At 44.3% G+C, this 22476-nt stretch overlaps 1 protein-coding gene and 1 pseudogene across 1 annotated transcript in view; both read right to left on the minus strand.

Annotated features, from left to right (window-relative positions):
• Positions 1 to 1638: 1638 nt before the first annotated feature.
• Positions 1639 to 2125, minus strand: LOC112296710 (large ribosomal subunit protein eL31-like; annotated as a pseudogene).
• Positions 2126 to 5052: 2927 nt separating this feature from the next.
• CDH11 (cadherin 11) overlaps positions 5053 to 22476 on the minus strand; it is a 136941-nt gene continuing 119517 nt past the window's right edge. Inside the window, exons 12-13 of the mRNA XM_045188344.2 lie at positions 8717 to 8968; positions 5053 to 6379 (exon numbers count right to left, since the gene is read on the minus strand). Coding sequence (XP_045044279.2) covers positions 5883 to 6379; positions 8717 to 8968 — 749 coding nt within the window. The 3' untranslated portion in view covers positions 5053 to 5882. The remainder of the gene's footprint in view (positions 6380 to 8716; positions 8969 to 22476) is intronic.

A 22476-nucleotide genomic window follows, 5' to 3' on the forward strand; every position in this document is an offset into this window, starting at 1 on the left:
CTCCAGAAACAGGAGCTCATTCATTCCTTACCACGACTAGCAGCATAGGAACCGCTATTTGCATTGCACATTTGCGGAAAATGAAGTTCAGAGTGATCAAGATACCGGTCCACAGTCACACAGCAACTAAGTCCCAGAGCCAGGCTTTATACATAGGGATGTACTGAATGTGATACCCAACAAGGGTAAATTGCTCTCACTCTGGAGCTGAAGATTTGAGCTCCTCACAGGACGGGCCTTAGACTAGTGCTTTGTATGTGAGCCTGTGAGAGATGACCGAGAAGTGGCAGTCACTTGATTAAAGTGACACACAACTATGAAGTCATGTTTAAAATGTGTAACAACTCCTGGAGTGAAGAAGGCCCTTTTAAGAAGATGGTAGCCTCTCATCGTAAAAAATGACTAGATAAGTAAGCCTGCAGGATGCAAAATGAGTTCTGACTCCCCAGCCATTGGGACCTGACAGAGGCTCCCACCATTGACCATATCTTGTTTTAAAAAACACAATTTAAATCCCGTAAAGAAAATTAAACATCAAACTTTTTCTCCATAAAGCATAATACAAAGAGCTATAAAATGCCTAATCAGTTTCTTTTGTATTTGATTTTCAATATTCATGTTGTGGGAAGATGCAAACCCCAGCAGAAGCAAGTCACAGCCTGTCCTGTGTGTTGCTGTGGATGCGGAAGGCAGGCTGGGCACTCAGACGTCCGATTAGATCTTGTTGTCCAGCTCTGTGGTGAATGGCTGCTCAAAAAATAAACTGAACCCATGGAGGCTGGGAAACGTCCATCCCAAGTTCTTACTGCCAGCACCTCAGCTAAATCACTGACCGTGAAGGATACTCATTGCTTTTGGCTCTTTAATCTAAGTTTAAAGCATAAGGCCCTTGACCACGTTTGGGGAAATGGGATTCTGTGGATGCTTCGGAGAGATGCTTAGCCTCGCTGGTCCACAGTGTCCTTCAGGGTAGCACGGGGAGTGTAACAAACACTCTGCCTTATCAGAGGAATGAGGTCAGTGTTTTGTACACAGCATGTTCTTTCCTACACAGTAGGAGCTCAAAGAAGTCTCACTAGCTGAAGAAAAGTATTAGTGCATTAATTAATATTCCCTCCTTATTTTTCAATGCATTTGACATACAAGGATAAGGTTTATGCTTACTAATTATCCTTATTAATAAAGCTAAAGTCAGTGTTACTCTTCAATCCCAGAGGCACTTACTTCCCCACTGAAACACTCCCTTACGGTTGAGGGGTGAGCAGCGGAACCCAAGTAGAAACACAGTCACTCCTGAGACACCAACTCCCGTCTGACGACTCCTACTCCACAGGCCCCACCCTGCTTCTGTAGTGAGCTAGCAGCAAGCCCCTATTTCTGCTGAGCTACTCGGCAGCTCCAACTAGCTGCCACACAAGCACCTCCAATTTACACCCACATCCAAACTTAATGCACCTTCCTTCCACCAAAGCCACTTCTCCTTTCAAATTCACAATCCCAGGCACCCAGATCACAATGCACTCAATTTCTCAGCTCAGGAAGCCTAAAAACCACACTGGAATTCTCTGATCGGTCATCAAATCCTGATAAATCTGCCATCATTCGGTCAAGGAGTGTCAACTGTGCACCTGGTAGGGTTCAGGCACCATGTAAAGAACTGGTGTACAACAAGACGACAAGATCCCTGCCTCTTGTGCCTTTTTTTTTTTTTTTTTTTTTTTGCCATTTTATAACTCCATTCAGCAATGAGCAGTTCTCATCCACATAAACTGTCTGTACATTTTTCAAAGTGGTAACAGGTACATAGGTGGCCAGTGTTTGGAGCTCGTTAGGTAAATCTTCACCCTCATTCCCTTTTCTGGGCAACCACACCTGGATGTGGTAGGGACATTCTTTATTCCCTTGGCCCTGACAGCTGTGTTGAGCCTGGTTTCGGTGCCAACATCTGGATTCCTGTCTCCTTCACGGCAAATTTCTGGGTCTCTCTGAGTGCCCCAGGGGCACGCTTCTTGAAACCCACTCCATGGGTGCGCTTGTAGATGTCGACAGTGTATTATTCTCTGGTCACTTCCTCATTGATGGCAGAACGGCTCTTCTTCTCGCCGCACTTGTTTGTGGGAGCCATTCTGCTGGGCCCACCTTGGGAAAGCAAGAGCAAAAGGTATTGTGGGAGAGCGAAAGCTGATCCCGGCCTCTTAAAGCTTACATTCTAGTGAGGTTGTCAGACCCACAGACACAGGAAAATCCAAAAAGCAAAGTAAGTTTAAAGTGTTGTGACTGATACAGAAGAAACCAACCAAGGGCAACCTACTTGGGATGGAAAAGGGGGCACATTTTGTCTGTACGAGGACCTGACAGGTGGCCAGTGTGCCTTGGGCACAGGGCTCGGAGGGGAGACAGGAATAAGATGACACTGGAGAGGTTTGCAGGGCCCTGGTCACGCACAGCAATAAAGAAAGGGAACTGGAATTTATGCGGAGTTGTGGGGTGCAGTTATGGAGCCATGGGATCTTAGGTGGGTGTTCCTATCCCTCTGGCTTCTCTGGGAGAAGAGGTTGGGAGGTCGGCAGCCGCTACGAGTCTGCTTTGGTCTTCCAGGTCAGAGATGACAAAGGTCTAGACCAGACTGATGGAGGTGTAGGCACAGAGACGCTTTGCCTCTTTTCCATCCTCAATTTACTGAACTACGTTAAGCTCCCCTGGTATTGCATTTTCACTTTCATTAAACCCCCACGGCATGCCTCTAGGTTCATATGCTCGTAATCTGTCCTCCACACTGCCTGCCAGGTAGACTTGACCACTCTTCTGCTCAGAGATCCCAACTCATTCCTCATTGTCCTACAGAGGCTCTCAGGGAGGTGAAGGGTGCTGCACACTTACCCGGGAGCAGTTTCAAATACTCCTGACCGGATTTCCCCTGACAACCAGAGTGATACTCTCTGGGCATCATGCGTATTTTTAATAAGTTTCTCCAAGTGATGTGGATAAGCTGCTCTCCCATCTTCCCACCATTTCCAGTAGTGATGGCCCGGGGGGTATGATTCACTGAAATGCAAGATCTCTGCAGGAACTGCGGCAATTGGCCTGCCCTGCACTCACAGTCAACATCTCTCCATCTGCGGTTACATCTTTTCTTTTGTTCCTTCAATCCTGAAGAGGAAACACCTGTTATATTGTCTAGGGAGGCAGGTAAGCATAGAGGTAAATAGGTGATTATAAGACAACAGTATAGATATTTTGGGACAGGTTTTAGAAGATTGAAAGATCTCAAGGAAGGTTGCAGGACTCGTTCTTCATCCTTAAGTAATTAGCACAGGGTCTGTGAAATAAGATTTTGATGAATGAATGAATGAATGAATGAAAGCAATCGCCACTACTCAAGGACAAGAACAGAGCAGTGTTCCTTCTTTCAGTTGAATTGATGTCATAAAGCAGTGATTACTTTGTACTGAAATGAGGAAGGACCACTTAAACTAAGATTGTTTTTAAGGCAATATGTTCCAAATGAAAAAGGACTCCACTAGTCAGAAAAGACATTTTATTTCCAAGCTTCTAAGAGGGTTCTATGAACAATAGAGGCTTAAAATAAAAAAGAGAGAGAAGATAGAAAGAAAAACAAGTATTTTTGACTATTGAAAGTAGACAGCCTTTTAAAAAAAATTTAAACATAAAAATGTGAAAACATATTTGTCAAATCTAATCCAAATACATTTATAGAAAAAGGATCATCCATGGTAGCAGGGTTACTTATAGCTGTATACTTGTTTAAGTGCTATTCATACTCCTTTTGAGTTATTTCTTCATTTCAAATTCAACTGGAGAGCTGTGCAAATCTAGCAAAATATTCTTTGGATTACAAAACCTATATAAAAAATGAACGAAACCTGCAATTACGGAAGCATCGAGAATGTGCAATCCTTCACGGAAATGAAAGATTCCGAAGTGACACTGTCCACAGAATTCACCCCACTGGCGTGTTCAGACAATTTGATTTCAATGCAGAGTAAAATGGAAGTGAGTGCTTCCATAGAAACGTTTTTCCTTGTATGCATTTTGACTCAGTCATAAAAATAGTATGTAGCAAGATATCAAGAAATGCTTAAAAGAAATTTTCACCATAAAGAAAAAACATCCGTCTAAAAATTGTCTGCAATCCAAGAGAAGGCATGTGCCCTGTGTCCAGGGGAAATACTTGCTGCGTGACTTGGTGTGGTCTTTCCCCAGTATTGCTACATTTTGACCTTTGACCCAGCTGAGCAGGGGAAATGTCCTTTCCCAGAAACTCCCGGTCCCCCGGGGCAGCTGGAGGGGACTGCAGGAGACTGCAGGCGTACTCACACGTCAAAAGCATCAAATGGTACTGACCCCCAGCGTCCACCACCGTCCCTGCCCTCATTCTGGGCTTATGGCCCAAAGCATATTTGAAAACAAAGGTGTGGAAATGAATTGCTCTTTCTTTTATCAAAATTTTAAACTCTGTCTTATTTTAAGGGAAGTTAAATTCCAGAGAAAAAGCAAGCAGTTTTACCTGTCAGTCACTATGAGGAAGAATAGGATACCATTGGAGGTCTGATACCTACCCATGGCCAATTTATATTTTTGACTCTTCAAACTCCCAACCCCCAAATGCTTGGTATGGGGCATAAAATCTACATCTTGAACTTTAAGGATCTGATGAATTCATTCCCTCATGGATTCATCTCTCATAACCATCCAATTACTGATAGACAAGATAAATGCACATTATATAACAAGTATTGCAAAGTCATAGACTGGGCTAGATCTTCAGCATCCTACTTTTTCAGAAGATGTTTGCCAAGAGGAGCCGGGAAGCCAACACTGAGAATGTACAAAAGAGCTTTACACAATGTTACAGAATCATATCTGAAAACACATTGGCAAAACAGATTTGATTTTAAATAAACAATAAAAGCAGCAGACTATAACAGTTCATAAATAGGGTTACTAAAAGACCACAATATCTTGAATTAGAAATATAAATGGGTCATAAGAAACACTTAATTTTTCCAATGTTAAGAACCAAGCCCAGAATTAAAAAAGAATCTTTTTTTTTATTTCAAAGGTTGCTTCTTATATTGAAGCTCATATTAAAGCAACAGTACAATGTTCATAAAATATAAGTGTGATGCCGTAACATTTCTTACATGTCAGAATACTGATATTTGTATGTATACTAAAATAAGAACTTTAAAATTGTACAAATAGATACATTAAAAATGACATAGAAATAGGGCGCCTCTCACTGAAACAAGACAGTTATATCTGGCACGTATTAGTTTAAGATGAAAGTAGAAGCAAAAAGATTTACAAGAATCAGCAGTAACAAGATTGATGCTCAAGAGACATAATTGTACATTGTATTGTACATACATCGTATGGGTTTAAGCTGGCTGAATATTATATATTTCAAGTTTAAAAATGCACTACGTATAGAGTGTCCATAGTTTAAGGCGAAATTACAGCTCAGAACTGTTGTCCTTTCTAATTTTGTGGAAGCTTCTTTGACAAATTAAAAAAAAAGAAGAAAGAAAGAAGGATTTAGATGTTCATAACACAGAAACGATTTCCCTTCATTTTCAGTTCACCATTAGACTTTTCCTTCACTTAAATATTTTGTATGCCAAGTGGTTTTCCTCCAGTGAAGCTGATAAACTTCAATATTTGCCTTTTTGTGAGAAAAGGTACTTCACAGTATTTACCACTTTGATGTCCTTGCAGGTTTAGTAAATGTATCCTCTCTGTAAAACTTTGCTTGTTCGAAATGAGCCTCTCCTTCATTTAAAAAAATACCTGTTTACATATCTTCTAGATTCTTCAGAACACCAGACACAGTTCTTAAGGCCAAATTTGTATCGTTATTGTTAAGAGTCATCATCAAAAGTGTCTTTGGAACCGTACAAGTCTGCCAGTTTCTTAAAACGAGGTCCCCAGTTCTGTAGGTAGTCGTAGTCCAAGTCTGAATCTGTGGTGGCAGACTCTAAGGAGCTCAGGGACCCGGCCACTGAGCCCCTGCCTTCGTACCCATAGATTTGGATGGAGTCATAAGGAGGGGCAGTTGGGTCGTTATCTGCCTCTTGTATTCTTGTGTTGATGAAGTCATCGACATCCACACTGTTGGGCGCTGGCCGGAGCCCAGGCCTAGGCATGTACTGATACTCAGGCTTTATGTCTTTGCGAGGGATAAATCCGTTGATGCCGTCTGGATTCTGGAGGGTGGCGATATCAAAGGCTTCTGTGTCTTCCTCCCCGCCCCCTTCATCATCATAGGTAATGATGTTCTCTCGGACGTCTTCTTCTTCAAAGACGATGAGTGGCTCTTTCTTTTGCCTCCTCAGGGTCACAAACAAGACTACGATGACTACAAGGACAGAAAAGGAAAGTGAGAATAGGTTAAACCCAGGATTCCCGGACTCTCTTCCCAGGGGAACCCTGCTTACATCAGGCATAGGGTGTGCACGCGTCAGAACGGGAACGGGTCTAGGAAATGAGAGCTTTACCTGGAATCCCCACAGAGGCGTGAAATGGCCCCCACCTGCCGCCTCCTCTGCAGAACGCTGCCAGGACAATATTACATCCACACAAACTGGCACCTTGGGGCTATGTTGAGCGTTTTACAAATGAAGCTGACACTATTTGGAAGTCATCTTCCTGAGGATTAGGAAGATTCTAAAAATGTGGTCTGCACCCTCTTAAAAATGGTTGACGGCCGTTTCTTTGTGCAGAGGGAGACAGCTGCCTCCCCGAGGTCACCAATGAGCATGCTCAGTGACCCCAGTCCCTACCTTTCTATAGGAGGGGACGCCCCCCAGCTCCTGCCCAGAGCCCTGGGGGTGGGGTCAGCCTTGACCTCCTCTATCTTAATAAGAAATGTCACCATGAGCTTGTCTGGATCCTCTTCAAACCACCATATAGAAGGGGGAACATTTACAGAGACCCCAAGAGACAAATCTTCTCTTTTCTGTTTGAGTATAGAGAAAACAGCATCAGCTGGAACTCCAGATGAAGCAGTTCTGTCTCCCCCCCTCTCCTGGAAGGGATCCCACACTAAGCGCAGGCAATCTGGGATGAGTGAGCAGAGCTACTTATAAGGAAATTTCAGACAAGGCTTACTTCTTTCTCTCTCGCCTCCTCACAAGGGGCTTCTACAGTGTTCTATGAGAACACTCCCCACACGCTCAGGAACACTGGACAAAACTTGGGCAGCTGAATTTGGCAAGTGGTTTGAGAGCCCCTCTGGGCCACCAGCACTGAGATGCAGGGATGCATGCTTGCACCTGCCCCGAATGGAGCTGGCCCCCACTGCTCACCAAGCAGGGTCCTGCCTCTCCTCTGCCTTGCTCTCGATGACACGCTTGCCTGGACCACTGCCTCTCACTTTCCTTGCTTGGCTGACTCTTCCTTATCCTTCATCATGGAAGCCTTTCTTGCCATCCCATTCTGACACCAGGCAGAGCTGTTAGCACCTGCTGCATGTACCAACCCAACCGGATTCTTACCATCATCATAACCCGTATCACCTGGTTTGCACACCTGGCTCCCCAGCCGGACTATGAATTTCTTACAGCTCTTTTGTATTCTGTTCCCTCTGGTTGCAGTGTCTGTCCATCCCAGCCTCTTTCACCAGCTGGGAGACTCAGAACCTGACCGGTATGTCACATCCTCTAGGAAGATGTCTCTGACCTCCGCAGTCAGGGTCAGGCACTTTCTACTCTTGCGCCCCCAACATCTTTGGCTTGCGTCCCTATCCTGACGGTCACCACGTGCCTCTGTAGTTTGTCTGTGTCGGCATATTTTCCTCGATAGATGATGAACTGATGGAGCACTGAGATCTTGTATACGTCTTCTCTTCATCCCCCAGAGCCAAACTGGGGCCTGGTTACCCAGGCAACAGTCAGGAACTACGGAGCTGAACTCACCACCTCTTCCCTATACAACTGAACCCCATTAATTCACTCAGGGCAGAACTAAGCATCATGGAAAAAACATAACTTGGGTGTCAGACACACTTGGATTTGAATCGATCTTTGTCACAAGTTCTCAGATGCTGGGAAAACTGATTTCGTCTTCCTGAGGCCCAACCACGGTCGACGTTGTTAGCCTCAGTCCATTCCCATTATTACAGAGTAAAGACGGGGGAAAGTGCAGAAGAGGGGCACCTCACTCAGTCTGCAAGAGCACAAGGGGCTTCTTGGGGGACCCCATAAGCTGAGGCATGTACCCAGATAGGACATGTGATAATTACAGGAGCCTCGATGATCCAGTTTTAGCCAGGAGGCCTTCCCCAGTCCCTTGAGGCCTTCACACAGCCTTCTGCCTCATCATCGTTCTTTCTGCCTCTAATCCTTCTCCTTCCTCTCGTAAGGCAAACCCTAGCTCATATGTGAGGTCTCTGCCTAGGCTCCTCTTCTGCAGAACCTTCCCCAGGTGGCTTCTGCTGGGCAGCCCTGTGAAGCCTGGCAACCTGCTCGTCAACCTTTCCCCAACTCTGCTCTAACTGCTCCTTAAGTTGCCTGCCCCCCGCAACCGCCCCCAGTACCTAAAATGCATGAGAGCGGGAAGTGTCTCCGTCTCTCGCATTTTACCCACAGCACCTAGCATAGTTCTGCTAACCAGCCTGCCCGTGAGAAACACATGTGTCTCTAAAATGGGCATCTAGGAAGGCCCGTCCTGCAGGTGCCCGCGGAGGGTCCCTTACCCAGGAGAATGACGATGCAGGCCAGGATGGCAATCAGCGCCCCCGTGCTCAGGCCGGCGTTCAGGATGTAGGCCTCGGCGTTGCAGGACAGCAGCGCCCCGTTCACGTCGCAGCCACACACCTTGATGGTGAGGGTGTTGGTGCTACTCATGGGTGGGATGCCACCATCGCTGATCACGATGGGCAGGAGGTATAAATCCTGCTTCTGCCGGCTGAACCCCCCGCGCCGGGCGTACACCCCTGCGGTGTTATCTGTGGGGAGAGGGGAGACAGGGAGTGCTCTCAGAATGGGACCGTTCGAATCACAGCCTGGACATGTTTGCATTCGGCCTGGTGGATCTGAGGGTGCCCTTGTCCCCGCCAGGTGAGCAACCGGGATCTTCCCCACTTGTTCTTTAGTCCAGGTGTCTCTAGACACTGTAGTCATTGCGTGTGATAGGGTCACAGGATCACCTCTCTGCAGTTTGGAACAAAACTCAGAAACTGGCTCTTTTTTATCTGGTGGACACAGAACACCCGCCTTGGCAAGATAACCACATCATTTTCCATTTGGGTGTTGTCCTTTTCGCCAAATACAAGCAGGCGTGGGCTTCGATCACATGCTCTACTTAGTACTGGATGTGAATAAACACATAGGATAGTGCGAACAATAACAACAGACCCTCCTTTTCCTCCTTTGCACTTTCCCTACTTCACCACAAGCCGTGGGCCAGGTTTTGTTTGTTTTCTGCAGAGATTTCCTGTCCACCCTCCAACCTTGCCCAAACTACGAATCCAGTCATGAGTCCTGAAGGAAAATATCTTCTTTAAGAGGAAATGTTTCATAAAACCCAGCAGCAGATTTCTAGTTTCTTTGAAATTCAAGCACCATCAGGCACCCAGTTGAACACACCACCCTTCCTGCTTAAACCGATTCCAAGTTTGCTCTGCTGCCCACGCCCAGCCCCTTCCCACACGTCCCAGATCCCAGATCCGCCTGGCGTGCAGTCACTCCTGTTCCCAAGCACAGCACCCTTTCCTAGGCCCTGCCTTTTCCCTCACTGCTCCAGTGCCTCCAAAGCCCTTCTTCTGTCACGGCAGATGAACTCCTCAAGCCGCAAAATTGAATCCAAAAGTCATCTCTTCAGGGAAGCGCCTCTAGACCTCTCCCATCACCTCCTTGGTGACCCACAGAACACCGTATATTCCTGCAGAAATTGGTATCCTGCTGTTCTGTCATTATTTGATGTCTCCTACACTGTGAACTTCTGGGAGAACAAGGTGATTTTCTCTGACTCATCTCAGGCTCTCCGTGCTGGACACACAGCAGACGTTCTATCAATATTTGTCGAACAGATTTTGTCACTGTTCTGGGAAAGGCTTAACTATAATTCCAGGTGTTGGCTTTACGCATTTCTCCGTCTTTTGTAACCTGTGCCCCCAAATGCTTCCTGCTCATGCTTTCTGCATATCTCTACACACCAAATATATTTTTCCCAGGCTGCATGCTCCGGAGGGAAACATTGGTATTGTGAAACAGTTGAAGTTTTCAATGTGCCCCATCAACTTACAATACCGCCCCCTCCCCAGATCCTCGCTGTGGCCTGACTCCGTTGTGAGTGAAGGATCAGTAATTTATAGCACTGTTACCGCCAACACGGCGGCCCAACAGCTAGCAAGCTCTCGGGATCTTGCTATGAGTAGGAAAAAGTATCTTGGAATCTCTCAAGCATTACATTGATATATTTCAGATGAAAGGCAATGTAATATGTTCTCTGTGAGAGAAGATACATATGTAAAAGTCAGATTCAGTCTCCTCTGCGTGTGAGCGGATACGCTGAGTGGCACACAGGGTAAGGTATATGTGCACTGCCTTTTGCCAGCCTTCGAATGGCAGATTCTCTGACTTTGCTGCAACATCTCAGTCAAAACAAGACAGAAGGGCCAGCCCTTGTTTCTGTATTTTCTGAATTTTTGTGTGATTGACATCTACTGCTCTTATCCCTGGAGAAAAGTTATATATATACTAGGGGAAGTCATGAGAAAATAAAAATAAATGGGCCAAGTAAAATGGTAACTGTAAATTCAGTTCCCTATTTTTTTATGTGTTCTAGGCTATACCACTCTTCTATGCTTAACAATTAGAAAATAATCTACTTATCTATAATAAATCATTTCCAAATATGTTATTTTTTTCTCATAAATCCTTTGGAGTTCAGTAAGACTTCCACAAATTAGAAGTTACATCTACCCCCATTTTAATGATCTCAAATGCCACTAACAACATCATGAATAAAAATGAAAAAGAACATTTTAAGAAGGAAAGCAAATTAGTAAAATTGCTTGGTTAAATATCTGTCTCTGATTCGGATGACATTCCCCCATTTGTCTGTGGGTCCCACCGCAGTACCCAGGGGGATGGTTTGGAGGAAAGGTAAGTGGAATGTAGAAGCCGCAATTTAAACTCTGTTCTTCCGTGTGCCGTGCACACGAGACTCTGCCTTCGCCTCACAGCGGGCTGGCTTCCACATGGGAGCACGTGACAATCGGGCGCCAATGGAAGTCACGGATGTGAGCAGGACACCAGCCTGGGGACTCATGACACTCCATGCTCTGAGCAGCTGAGTTCTCTCCGAAACGCTGAAACTCTCACATGAAGGCTCATGAAAGTGCCCAGCTAACGGGAGCATTTATAATGTCTGAGGGCTGGAGCAGTAACTTCTCGAGAATTCTTTTAATGTCTTCTAGTCCAAGATGTCTTACATATGGATTTTAAGATAAGCTAAAAGAGGTGGGGAATAAATGGACTGAGGGTCTATTCTTGGGCAGACACTAATTATATGCTTCACAATGAGTCATTGGTCCCCTCTAGAGCCTCCCTTGTTCATTTTAAAAATGAGGACCCTGGTTGAGATCAAGCGTGCCTCCTAATGGGATTGTTGTTGGCACCAAAAAATGGAATAAAAGCCAGTGGCTGTCCTCTGTGCTGTGCTTCCAGAGGGCTCAGGAATCCTCCTGGAAAAATTAGTACCAGAATTGAGACCCTCCAGGACTGGAGAATCGGTGAAGGGTGCATGTGGAACGGGAAACGTGGGAACCAGCCTGGCTTGGCACTAGCGCTTCAGCTGTTTGAGTTGATACAATGTGTTCCCTCTAGAGCCAAGTGGCCCCAGCACCCATGGGAGGAGAGTTTTCTTTCAGGAGGGACACCGCAGAGGATTCAAGGCTGTGGCCTGGGATAGTCTTTCTTGCAGTCCACTCTGACCACTGACCTTTCACAAACCAAAACGGTCACTATGGGCAGGCACGTCATGAAAACCAAATGGAGAGAGAAACAAACTAACAATAATAACAAGACCTCTGTTCTGGAGGTCAACTTTGCATTTTAAGTTTGTCTACAGAGTCCCGTTCATCTACATTGTTTTAATCAGCCAGTCATTCTCTCTCTTTATTGAAAAGAGTCCCTTTACTTGGGACATATACATTCCTAAGGTTTATGGGTAGCCGAAGGGAAAAAGGAGGTTCCACGGTGGCACATTTTTAGGGACATGCAAACTGGCTTCATGGTTAAGAAGATGAGGCAGAGAAAGAAAAATGTATCGAGTTTTACATTTCCATCAAGAGATTTCTTAGATCCTTCTCTTTATAAAGCTTCCAAAGGGCAAATCTCTTAGTATTTAGGGTCAGGCAGGCCTGGGTTTGAGGCATGAATCATCTAAATTAACTGTCTTACTTCAGACACATTAAGTAAATGCCTCGAGTTTCTATATTCTCATCTAAGAAAGTAATCATTTTAGGGTTAAATTTGATCATATCCATAAAGGTACTTAGCACAGTGCCCGACTGTTGGAGATGTGCAGTAAATTTCAATTCTTTTCTGGAATCTCTCCTTTTAGAGCAGCAGGCGAATGAAGAAGAGAAGCTTATTGGCAAAGAGCGGAAAGTGAATTCCTGGAAATGTCATCACAGCTGGGAAAGCAGCGAGCTGCCCCCACAGATGGGCTCCCCGTCCAGAGGTAAGAAAACAGCCCGCACCTCCCAAGGTAAGAGAATGCGTCTCAAGCGCCTCGGTTTTTCGTCTTGACACCCAATGCTCGCATCCTTGGCTACAGGCAGGTACCCACTTGTAAGTGTCCCCCCCACTTAGGCGAAAACGTGCCAACAGGGCCATGAATGACTGGTATACGTCATGCACAAATTATAGTGTTTTACTCATGGAAAATAAATTCAAGATTCCAAATGTTATGCCTCCAACCTGGACCCCTACCACGTGCTGTTTTTACCTGTGCACTTGGTCACTATACTGGCAAGACATAAATGTTCCTGGTAATGATGGTGCCATGGTGCCAGTTTGGGGATAAAATATAAGGATTACGATAATGATGTGGCCAAACAGAAGGATGCATACGACTGACTTAAAAAGGGAAACTGTTTGAGTACCCTGGGGCATTTTTGTGATGTAATGATTAAGTTTAAAAAAGAAAAGGAAAGAAAATCAGGACATTAGCATCATGGTTCTTCCCCTCTGTCTTCAGAATTTCCCAACGTTATTAAATTTTACCAAAAAATCATCGATTTCTCTGTAACATAACATTCCACTCTTGGGTTCTTGCATTGCTTGCAATTGTTTTCAACGCATATATAATGTTGACATAATGTTTTTCTTACTGAATGGCTTCAGATTTCAGACTTTTCTGAGATAATTGTTTTATGATTACTGGCTCATTGAATATGACCTTTTATTATAATTACTGGTTTCTAGGATATGACCCTTGATATTAACTGCCAAGTTGGTCTCCATAATCCACAAAGGTTTTTAAGGCAATATCTTCAATTTTTGTTAATGTCATTGGTTATTAAAAGTCATCAGTTATTCAGCAGATTAAAAAAATAATAAATTGATTAATTAAAAGGGAAATTACAGTGGGGAAAATAGTCCTCAACTGGGTACCACATTCTGTTAGCAAAAAAAAAAAAAAAAAAAAAAGGGAGGGCGGAGCAGAGTGAAATGGACTGTGTATGGTGTGTGTGCACAACCCCTTTGCACAGACACGTGGCAAAGAGGATTGCATGCTCTGCTCTGCTCTGGTGTCAGGACGGACGCTTGACTCAGGGCGGAAAGCTTCCACAAAGCTCTTCAAATGCGCTTCCTCACCACCTCTTCTCCTCCATCCTTCTCTGCTGGGGCTCAAGCTCCCCCAGTGCTAGACCTGATCTGACACTTGAGCCTGTGGAGAAAGGCTCTGGGAGCACCTGGCTGGGCCCTTGTTTGAGGCGCAGAGAGATCTGAAGGGTCTAGGCCAAGCCTTGCTCTTTCCTTGTTCACTTCTCACCTAATCGACCGACTTGACCCTTTCTGCTCAGACCTCAAGACAAAGTAGACCTACCTACCGCATAAGAGCCCCCACACCCTTGAGGACAGTTAGTTATGCCATCACCGGCAGAACAACCCTTATTCGATTACTTTCCCCTGGGGCCTCTCTACTTTCCCTAGAAATATGGCAACTCACTATCAGGATAATGGAAAAAACATACACATAAGCACAAATGCGAAAATATATAAATAGTGTGTCTGCCCCAAAAGTCTTAGTAGAGTTTTAAGCTTTAATAATGTCAACAATATACATACTAAACAATGACATCGGACATTGTTGGAAAGTTTAATTATTTAGACTTTTTTATACTCAGAGTTGTGATGTTTGAAAAATCAATTTTAATTTTTGATGCCAATATTTGCCATCTTCAACCTGAGGGACTGAAAGAATGGGTTTCAAATACTACGTTTTAAGTTTGCGTTATTTATACTTGACATCACGAATGGTTAAAGATGAACATGATGGCTTGGGTAGATGCCTTTATCTTCTTGCCTTTCTGGACAACACACGACCTCCCTAGCCTCCGGTAGTCACTGCACAAAACCGCACATTTCAGTCTGTGGCCACTGTCCGAGTGCCTGTCGCCGTCACCAGACAGTCATCCCCTGGAGGGCAGGGACCGTATCTTGCTGGTCGTGGTGCATTTAGCAGTGTTTTGTGCGAACGAACGGAAGGAACAGCTGAATGACAGGCCTTCCGCTACAGCTCAGCATCAGTCTGGCTGTTCCACAGTCAGCTCTCACCAATGCCCGAGCTCGCAGTCACCTTCCAGGTCCGTCCCCTCCCGCTTCTCACTCTGAACCCAGACTGATCAACAGGGTACAGGCCTACACTGTGGACTGTGTTCCTGTTACATTTGTGCATCTGTTTATCTCCTTATTCTTTTCTGTTACTTAGTTTGAGTCAGATTCAGCTAAGCAACATTTTTGAGCTGCTAATATGTGCAAGTCTTAGTCCTTGTATCCCAAAGACTTCTTGAAACTGTGTGTACAAAATACAATTACCCCTATTTTATAGGACTGGAAATTGAGAAACACGGAGGAAGGCAGTTACTCACAATAATATGGAAAAAACAAAACTAGGCATCAGAGTCCCCAGGTTTCACTGCATTTTTGTTAGCATGCATCTGACCATGGAATCCTGATATTACAGCACGCTAGTTACATTGGTTCTTTTTTTTTTTTTACCAAACTCCCCCACTACAGTTATATAATTATTTGGACCCTACAGGAAGATCCAGGTAGACTCAGGTCCCTGATAAAGCGCTGCTCTAAGAAACTTAAGAATTGTATGGCAGAGAGACCTACATTTTAGACCTCTTTCCACTGCATTTCGTAAAGCACAGGCACACCCCCTCAAAAACAAACTAGTAGGCAAGAGCCAAAAAGAAAGCCACTATTTTCCCAATATTTTGCAATGAAGGAAATGCTGCAATGAGGGAAATTTTAGAAGAGGCTAGTATTTTTCATGTATCATGAGGAAACGTGTTTGACCTGAGACTCTGAAGGCTGGAGTGTCGCCCCCCTGCATCAAGGATCTGCACGCTACCGGGGAGGGGTGATCATGACCTTTTAATGAACACCTTTGATACTGAGGGATGGGCAGCATATGAAATGTAATCAACAACACCGTAGGAATAACTGCTCACATGTTTGCAGATAATTATCTAAGTGTTGTGCCCTGTTTGTTGGCATAATAGATTTTTCATTGTTATAATCTATTACATCCCTTGGAATCAACTCTCCCTCCACTTTTGTTTGGGATAAATTTCTCCTTGGAGATAGGGAAGGAGAAAGAAACATACTGCCTAACTATTTCTTGCTTTGGAACCTCTAAAGAATTCAGTGGGATATAAACATTTAGGGTCTTTTAAGTGAGTTGAGAAACCCCAGGAGTTGGTTAAGTTAGTGTGGGCAGGAAGCGTTGGGGGAATAACGTGTCTGATCCTTCGTTGGTTGGGGGAGGGGGCGGGTTCCCAGATAAACCGTGCTCCGTGTTGGACAAACCGCAGCAATGAATTCCAGGCAGAAAAGGAACATAATTATTTACACAGCGAAAATGGCAGGGCATTAAAAGACATCTGCCATTTTGATCTGCCAAAAGCAATTAAAGGGGAAAAATAGTTCTAGAGAAATCTGTTTGGGTATCTTTAAATTATAAAAGTAAAAAACCAGAAGCAGATTTGAATGTCATTTGGTGCTGCTCATAAAAAAAACAAAAAAAAAGGTACTTAGTTTAGACAAAAAGACAAAGAAAAAGGGAAAGCAAAAAAATTATGTTTTCCAGTTGTTTCAGTTGGGGTGAAACTGGCTTGGTTTTCTTCCTTACGCAGCTAAATCTGCTTTTCACACAAACTTTTACTTTTTGTTTTGTCTTGTGTGTGTGGGCCTCTTAGCAGTTCAAAAGCAACGTTGAATGGGTCCCATATCAGAGCTCCTCTGACCTATTTGCAACTGCCCATCTCAGAGAATATACTTGCAAAGTGGATACCTGTGACAGTCATCCTCTCCGGCACCCAGACCCTAGCTACCCGGATAACTCTGCGGGATGGTGAATAATACATGGACGGCAGGGGTGGGTGATATGACAAAGGCTCCTTCAGAACAGCCCAACAACAAGAGACGGGTTGTCTTTTTCAGCCTGAGGCTTATGTCACAATATCATCATTTTTCCCCCATAAAAATAACTAATCCCTGACATTTCTGAAGCACACTGCATGCTTTTTCCAGCCACTCTTTATTTCAATTCATGTGTTTGGTCAACCCACTGTTCTTCATGTTGGGATAATGTCCCCACGGAGCTCCGTTCTCATGGGGAACAGACAGGGAAATAATTGCTTAGAGTGCAGAGTGAAGAGAAAAGTACCGAAGGTTAGCGCAGCATTCCCGGAGCACAGAGGAGGGCGCGTCTAAGATGGGCTGGGGCTGGGGCTGCCTGGCCAGGCCTCACCTGGGAGGTGTTATTGACGGTGAGACTTGGACGAGGAGGAACAGGCAGAGGGCACTTTCCCACCCGAGCCGGAGCCTGGACATGGGCAAGCATGGCATATTGGGGGGAGTAGAGGTGGTTTGAAGATTCTGGAGCTTAAGGTTCAAGGGAGCAAGAGAAAGGAGATAAAGACAAAGTTTACAGGGGTTGGGGCAGGGGTCGGGAGGTCTACAATTCCTTGCTATGAAGCATCAGTTTAATCCATAGGAGACGGAGAGCCAGAGAAGAATTTTGAGAAGAGAGACATCTTCAGGTATGTTTATCAGTAAGGACTGATTTCAGTGGTGGCGAGGCTGGGGTCAGACAGGCCTGTCTGAGGGCCGCCATGGGAGTCACAGCTCCTCTGTGCGTAGGTCATTAACAGGCATAACCCAAATCAGCTGTGCTTTCACAATAGCATTACTGTAACTTGGCCCGTGTGCTTTTGGGAACTCCCTGCCATCAGGGACTCTGTCTTAGTCACTGCAAAAGCCCCACTCTGAGGACACTTCCTGGCACACAGGACATGCCAATAGCTCGTTTGTCCACGATTGTGGAAGGATGGAAGGAAGACATTGATTGCAATGGAAGAACTAGGAAATACCAAGCTTATAATGAGCTCGCACTGGCACTACCTGTGGGAGACACGTCAAGGGCGGAGAAGGTCACATGAAATAGGGAGGGTGTTTCAAGATGTCTGAAGGGCCAGTTACACTTTTGATTTGTGGACTTAAAAATCCTAAGAGTATTTATAATAGAAACTTATTGCAACCTCCAAAAATTGCCCTCTGCTGCTCAAATTAATAAACAATGTTCTAATAGCCAAGTAACGCCATGGTGTGATGGGCCTCCAGCTTCAGGGGAAATATGTTTATTTGGTTTCGGGCAGCGTGTAGTCCTGGGGTTCTGGGAACTAGGGACGTGTTCCAGTTCTGCTTTACCTCTCAAAATAGCAGCTCCGCCCATGAATTAGAAGTGAGGTAATAACTGACAATTTTAAAAATGAGACAGTACTAGCATTAATTATATGCCACATATCCATGTATTAAGACTTAACCCTTCTAGGATGAAGAATGAAGACAAGTATTTAATCTCTAACCCTAACCCTTCCTCTCTACTTTATCAATGATCACTGTTTAGAGGAAAAGGTTTGGAAATTAAAAATATCATGTTCAATATTAAGATGTTTCAATTTAATTACTTCATCAAATCATTAGGTTAAAAGACAAAATCATGTGATCTTATTGTTAGAATCCAAAAATTATAACAAAAATTGGACATCCATGTTTTAATAAAAGAATGCAAAGGAAATTCCCTAGACACACACACAAACCCATCCGTTCCACAACACAAATCTTAATTTTAAACGGTGAAACTCCAGGACAAGTGAAGTGAGAATATGCACGACCATTGGTGTTATTTAATACATACTCTAAAAGTGCCAGTGTATCCAATTAGACAAAATCGTGCCTCTTGTTCCAGCGTTGGCTAGAAGGTGAGGAAATGGGATCTAATCTATGTAACTAATGGTCATTATAAATATTTCTGGTATTCTAAATACTTCTAATGCCAATTTGTCAATTAATATCAAAAGCTTCTGATCCAGGAATACCACTGTAGAAATTTAGCCTCAAATAATAATTAGATATTCGGCAAAGGTATGGGAAAATGAACTTACGCAACAGTAGCCAATGGTATCAGACAGTCTTAGTGTAGAAATTAGGAAGCTCTTTAGAAGAAAATGTTGAGAAAAGTGTATGAGGAAACCTGGACATGTTCTTTCTGACGCAAAGTATGTGCCAAGAACGAGTCTGGATGAGCATACAAAATAGCGGTGATTGTTTCTGGACAGTGTATTGTCATTAAGTCATCTTAGTGTTTTAAATTTTATTTCAGCTTATTTGCACTTTCTGCTTTTCCCTTAAGGAATATGTATCAATCATGCAGTAGAAGAAAATCATAAAATTCTTTTCAAATATATTTTACCACAATTACGATTGGCTGTGATTAAAGTTGGAATCAAAGTACAATTTGTCCTGCTCTGCCCACGCTTTCCCTAGAAACCTCGGGTGATGAAGAGGATTGAATTTCAGATTTTTCCTCTTCCGAAGACGGTTATTATTTGACGACAGGATAAACAAAGTTTTTGCAAAAAGAATCAACTAGAATAGACATGAGCTTTGTATGTACGATACAGTGTTTTATGCACACGAGACAGGACCCTCCCAACACTCAAACTTCGCAGTTGTTTTCACTTATTGGCAGCGTGACCTTGAGCAGGTCTCTGAAGCATCTGACGCCTCCTATTCCTTCCTCGTCTAGAAAATGGGGATAAAAACATTCAACGCGCCTACCTCCTAGGGCTGTTTGTGAAATTAAATGAAACAATGGCCGTGCGAAGGTTTTATAAGTTAATTAAGAACTAGCCAGGTGAGAGCGGCTCGTCTCAGCGTTTCTTTTTTTTCTTGGCTCGCTGCTTCTCCATCACATGTTTCTTGTGTGTTCAGAGATGCCATGAAGGCTGATGTTTTCAAAGTAAAGGCATCTCAAAACCTGGGCGGATTAGCTCTTCACCTGCCAAACAGCTACCTCCTCAATATTAATAGTCTAAGATGGGCTTAAATGTCGGAAAGCCATCGAGCACTCTCCTTTCCTGCTGCCTGCAGACGCATCTTTGAAGCTCGGGTTGTGGGATGGAATCAGATAAAATGAACTAAAAGATCCATCTGTATGAAGATGGCTTCCTCCCTTATACTTCTACAGAAAGACAAGTGCCATATGATTTCACTTACATGTGGAATCTCATGAACAAAATACACTAACACGCGAAATAGAAACAAACTTGTCGATACAGAGAACAGACTGACAGATGTCAGAGGAGGGGATTTGGGGAGCCTAGGGGAAGGGATTAAGCGAAGAAAAAAACCTCACAGACAGACAATAGTAGGGTGATTACCAGAGGGAAAGGGGGTGGGAAGCAGAAGAGGGGAAAGGGGGCATAAATGCTGATGGAAGGAGACTTGACTTGGGGTGGCGAACACACGATACAACATACATATGATGTATTATAGAACTGTACACCTGACACCTATATAATTTCATTTACCAAGGTCACCCCAATACGTGCAATAAAATAACAAAAGAAAGATGCCCGGTGTTTGTGCCGCGTCAAGGCAAACACAATCCTGATTAGGTACGTGGTATAAAGGAAGTGAACACAGAGAGAGAGAGACCCCGTGCCTTTACTCAGCGCTCCATACGCCATTCTCTCGTATTTCCTATGGAAAACAGCGTCGGCCGAGAAATCTGATAACTCAGTAGGCTATTAATAGGACGTGGAAAGTGATTACTCCTTTTGGATTACTTCAATATGTAATTACTTTTAGGAGCTCGTAGAAAGAAACGCTATTAAATGATAATTATAGGACCATATTTGCTTTAAGGTTCTGTAATAGCTCTAAACACGGGAGTTTTCATTAACTGTTTGCCATAGTTAATAAAGTCATTCTTCTTAAAAAGTAGCAATTTCCTGCAAAAATGGTAGCTCCAGTGTAGGATTAGCCTCTCCCAGGAAAGGGCAGGGGCACAAAGCGTGCGGTAGGTCGGCTCCTCTACGGCAACAGCATCTCCTTGAAAACAGAGATGGCGTCCTCTGCAGTGTGGTGACAACGTGGCGTACTTATAACTCCCTAGGGAACAGTCTGTCTTGGTATAGTGTTTCAGAGGGTTAACAGCGACTAAATATTATTGCACACATAAAAATAAAGAAGACAAGGCAGGCGGGAGAGGTGATGCTGGCACAGTGAGGAACGGGGGACGCAGGGGAGGCATCCAGCATTAGGTCTCACATCTAAGTTGTCGATTAATACGAACACACAGATAAACGCTGGACCACAAGCATTTGAGAGGACAGATAATAAAAGAGGTGGTAGTGGAAGAGGTATGTGAGAACACCAGCGTCTTCTGGACAACCAAGTAGATCCCCTCACTATTGATAAAACTAACTGTATGCTGAAATTTTTGGTTGTATTTTTTTTCATTATAAAATTGACATAAGCCCAGGCTGAAACAATGTAGCCACCTACCAACCCATGGTAGATAGAAGATAATTTGGGAATTAAGAAAATTCCAAGAGTGGAAGCCGGGATTCTCATAAACTCACAGATGCGCATGTGTCTTGGAAAGTATTATAAAAGCGCTGTTTATGCGCTCTCGTTCGGTTCCGTGCAGTAAACACCAGTGTCCACTCCCTGCCAGCCAGGGTCTCCCTGCTGTGGAGAAGTCTGCCTCTACAGAAGGAAATGCCTGCAGTGCACTTGTGCACCGCTGAGGCTGAGAACCGGTCCCCTATCTCAGGGCTGTGCAGAATTCTCTTTAAGGGGCTTAAGGTGCTCACACATGTACAGGAACCAAAGCCCACGAGTACAAGAAAAATCCTAGATTACATGTAAAATTACAGAGCTCCAAGTAATGCTTCCATTTAGAAATGATCGAAATCATTCACTGAGTGAATCAGAGGGTGTTTCGTAGGGTTGCTTTAAAATACATTTCTCTCCCCGTAACTTGCTTCGCACCCAGGCTTTCCAGACATTGTCCACCGCCGAAAGCAGGGCCCCAGGAGAGAAGACCTCTGTCGTAGCGCCCGGGACACTGGGCCCCGCAGACTCATTTAACATGTGCCTTATTTAAAAGGGTCGTAATTACATGCTGAAATCAGTACCAGAAGTGATAATAAAGCAGGGCAGGGCGTATCCCTTCAAATCCAAGTGGTGTGGGGAACACCTCTCTGCTTTCATAACCAACCCAGACTGACAGTGACCAAAAGCGGGGGGAGGATAATGGTGGGAAGAAGGGGAAGGAGCTACACAGAGAACATGTATGAATGACCTACGGACACGGACAAAGGTGTGAGGACTGACTGTGGGAGCGCAGGGCGCCATGGGGTGGGCTGGGTGGAGGAGGGCAAAGGGGGCAAAATGGGGATGAACCTAATGCAGTAACAGTAAAAACTTTTTAAAAATCAACGCGGTGGTTAAGGCTATAACCTCTAATGTCTGAGTGCCTAGGTTTAAAATCTAGGTCTAACTGTTATGTAGCTGATTGACTTTTTTTAATTTGTACTTTTCAATGGCAGTCGACATTCAGTATTACTTTGTATTAGGTTCAAGTGTACACACAGCACAGTGGTTAGAAATCCTATACTTCACGAAGCGTTCCCCCCCCCATTCCCAAACCCCCCTGGCTGCATACATGGTGATTATGCCATTGTTGCCTCTGTTCCCTGTGCTTTGTTTTACATCCCTGGGACCACTCTGTAACTACCAATTTGTACTTCTTAACCTCTTCCCCTTGTGTAGTTGACTGACTTCCAACAAATTACTTGATAATTCTGTGCCTTATCTTCCTCGTCTTCAAAGTGGGAATGGTACCAACCCTTAG

The sequence above is a fragment of the Desmodus rotundus genome, chromosome 12 (genome assembly GCF_022682495.2).
Source record: "Desmodus rotundus isolate HL8 chromosome 12, HLdesRot8A.1, whole genome shotgun sequence".
Classification (NCBI taxonomy): Eukaryota; Metazoa; Chordata; class Mammalia; order Chiroptera; family Phyllostomidae; genus Desmodus; species Desmodus rotundus.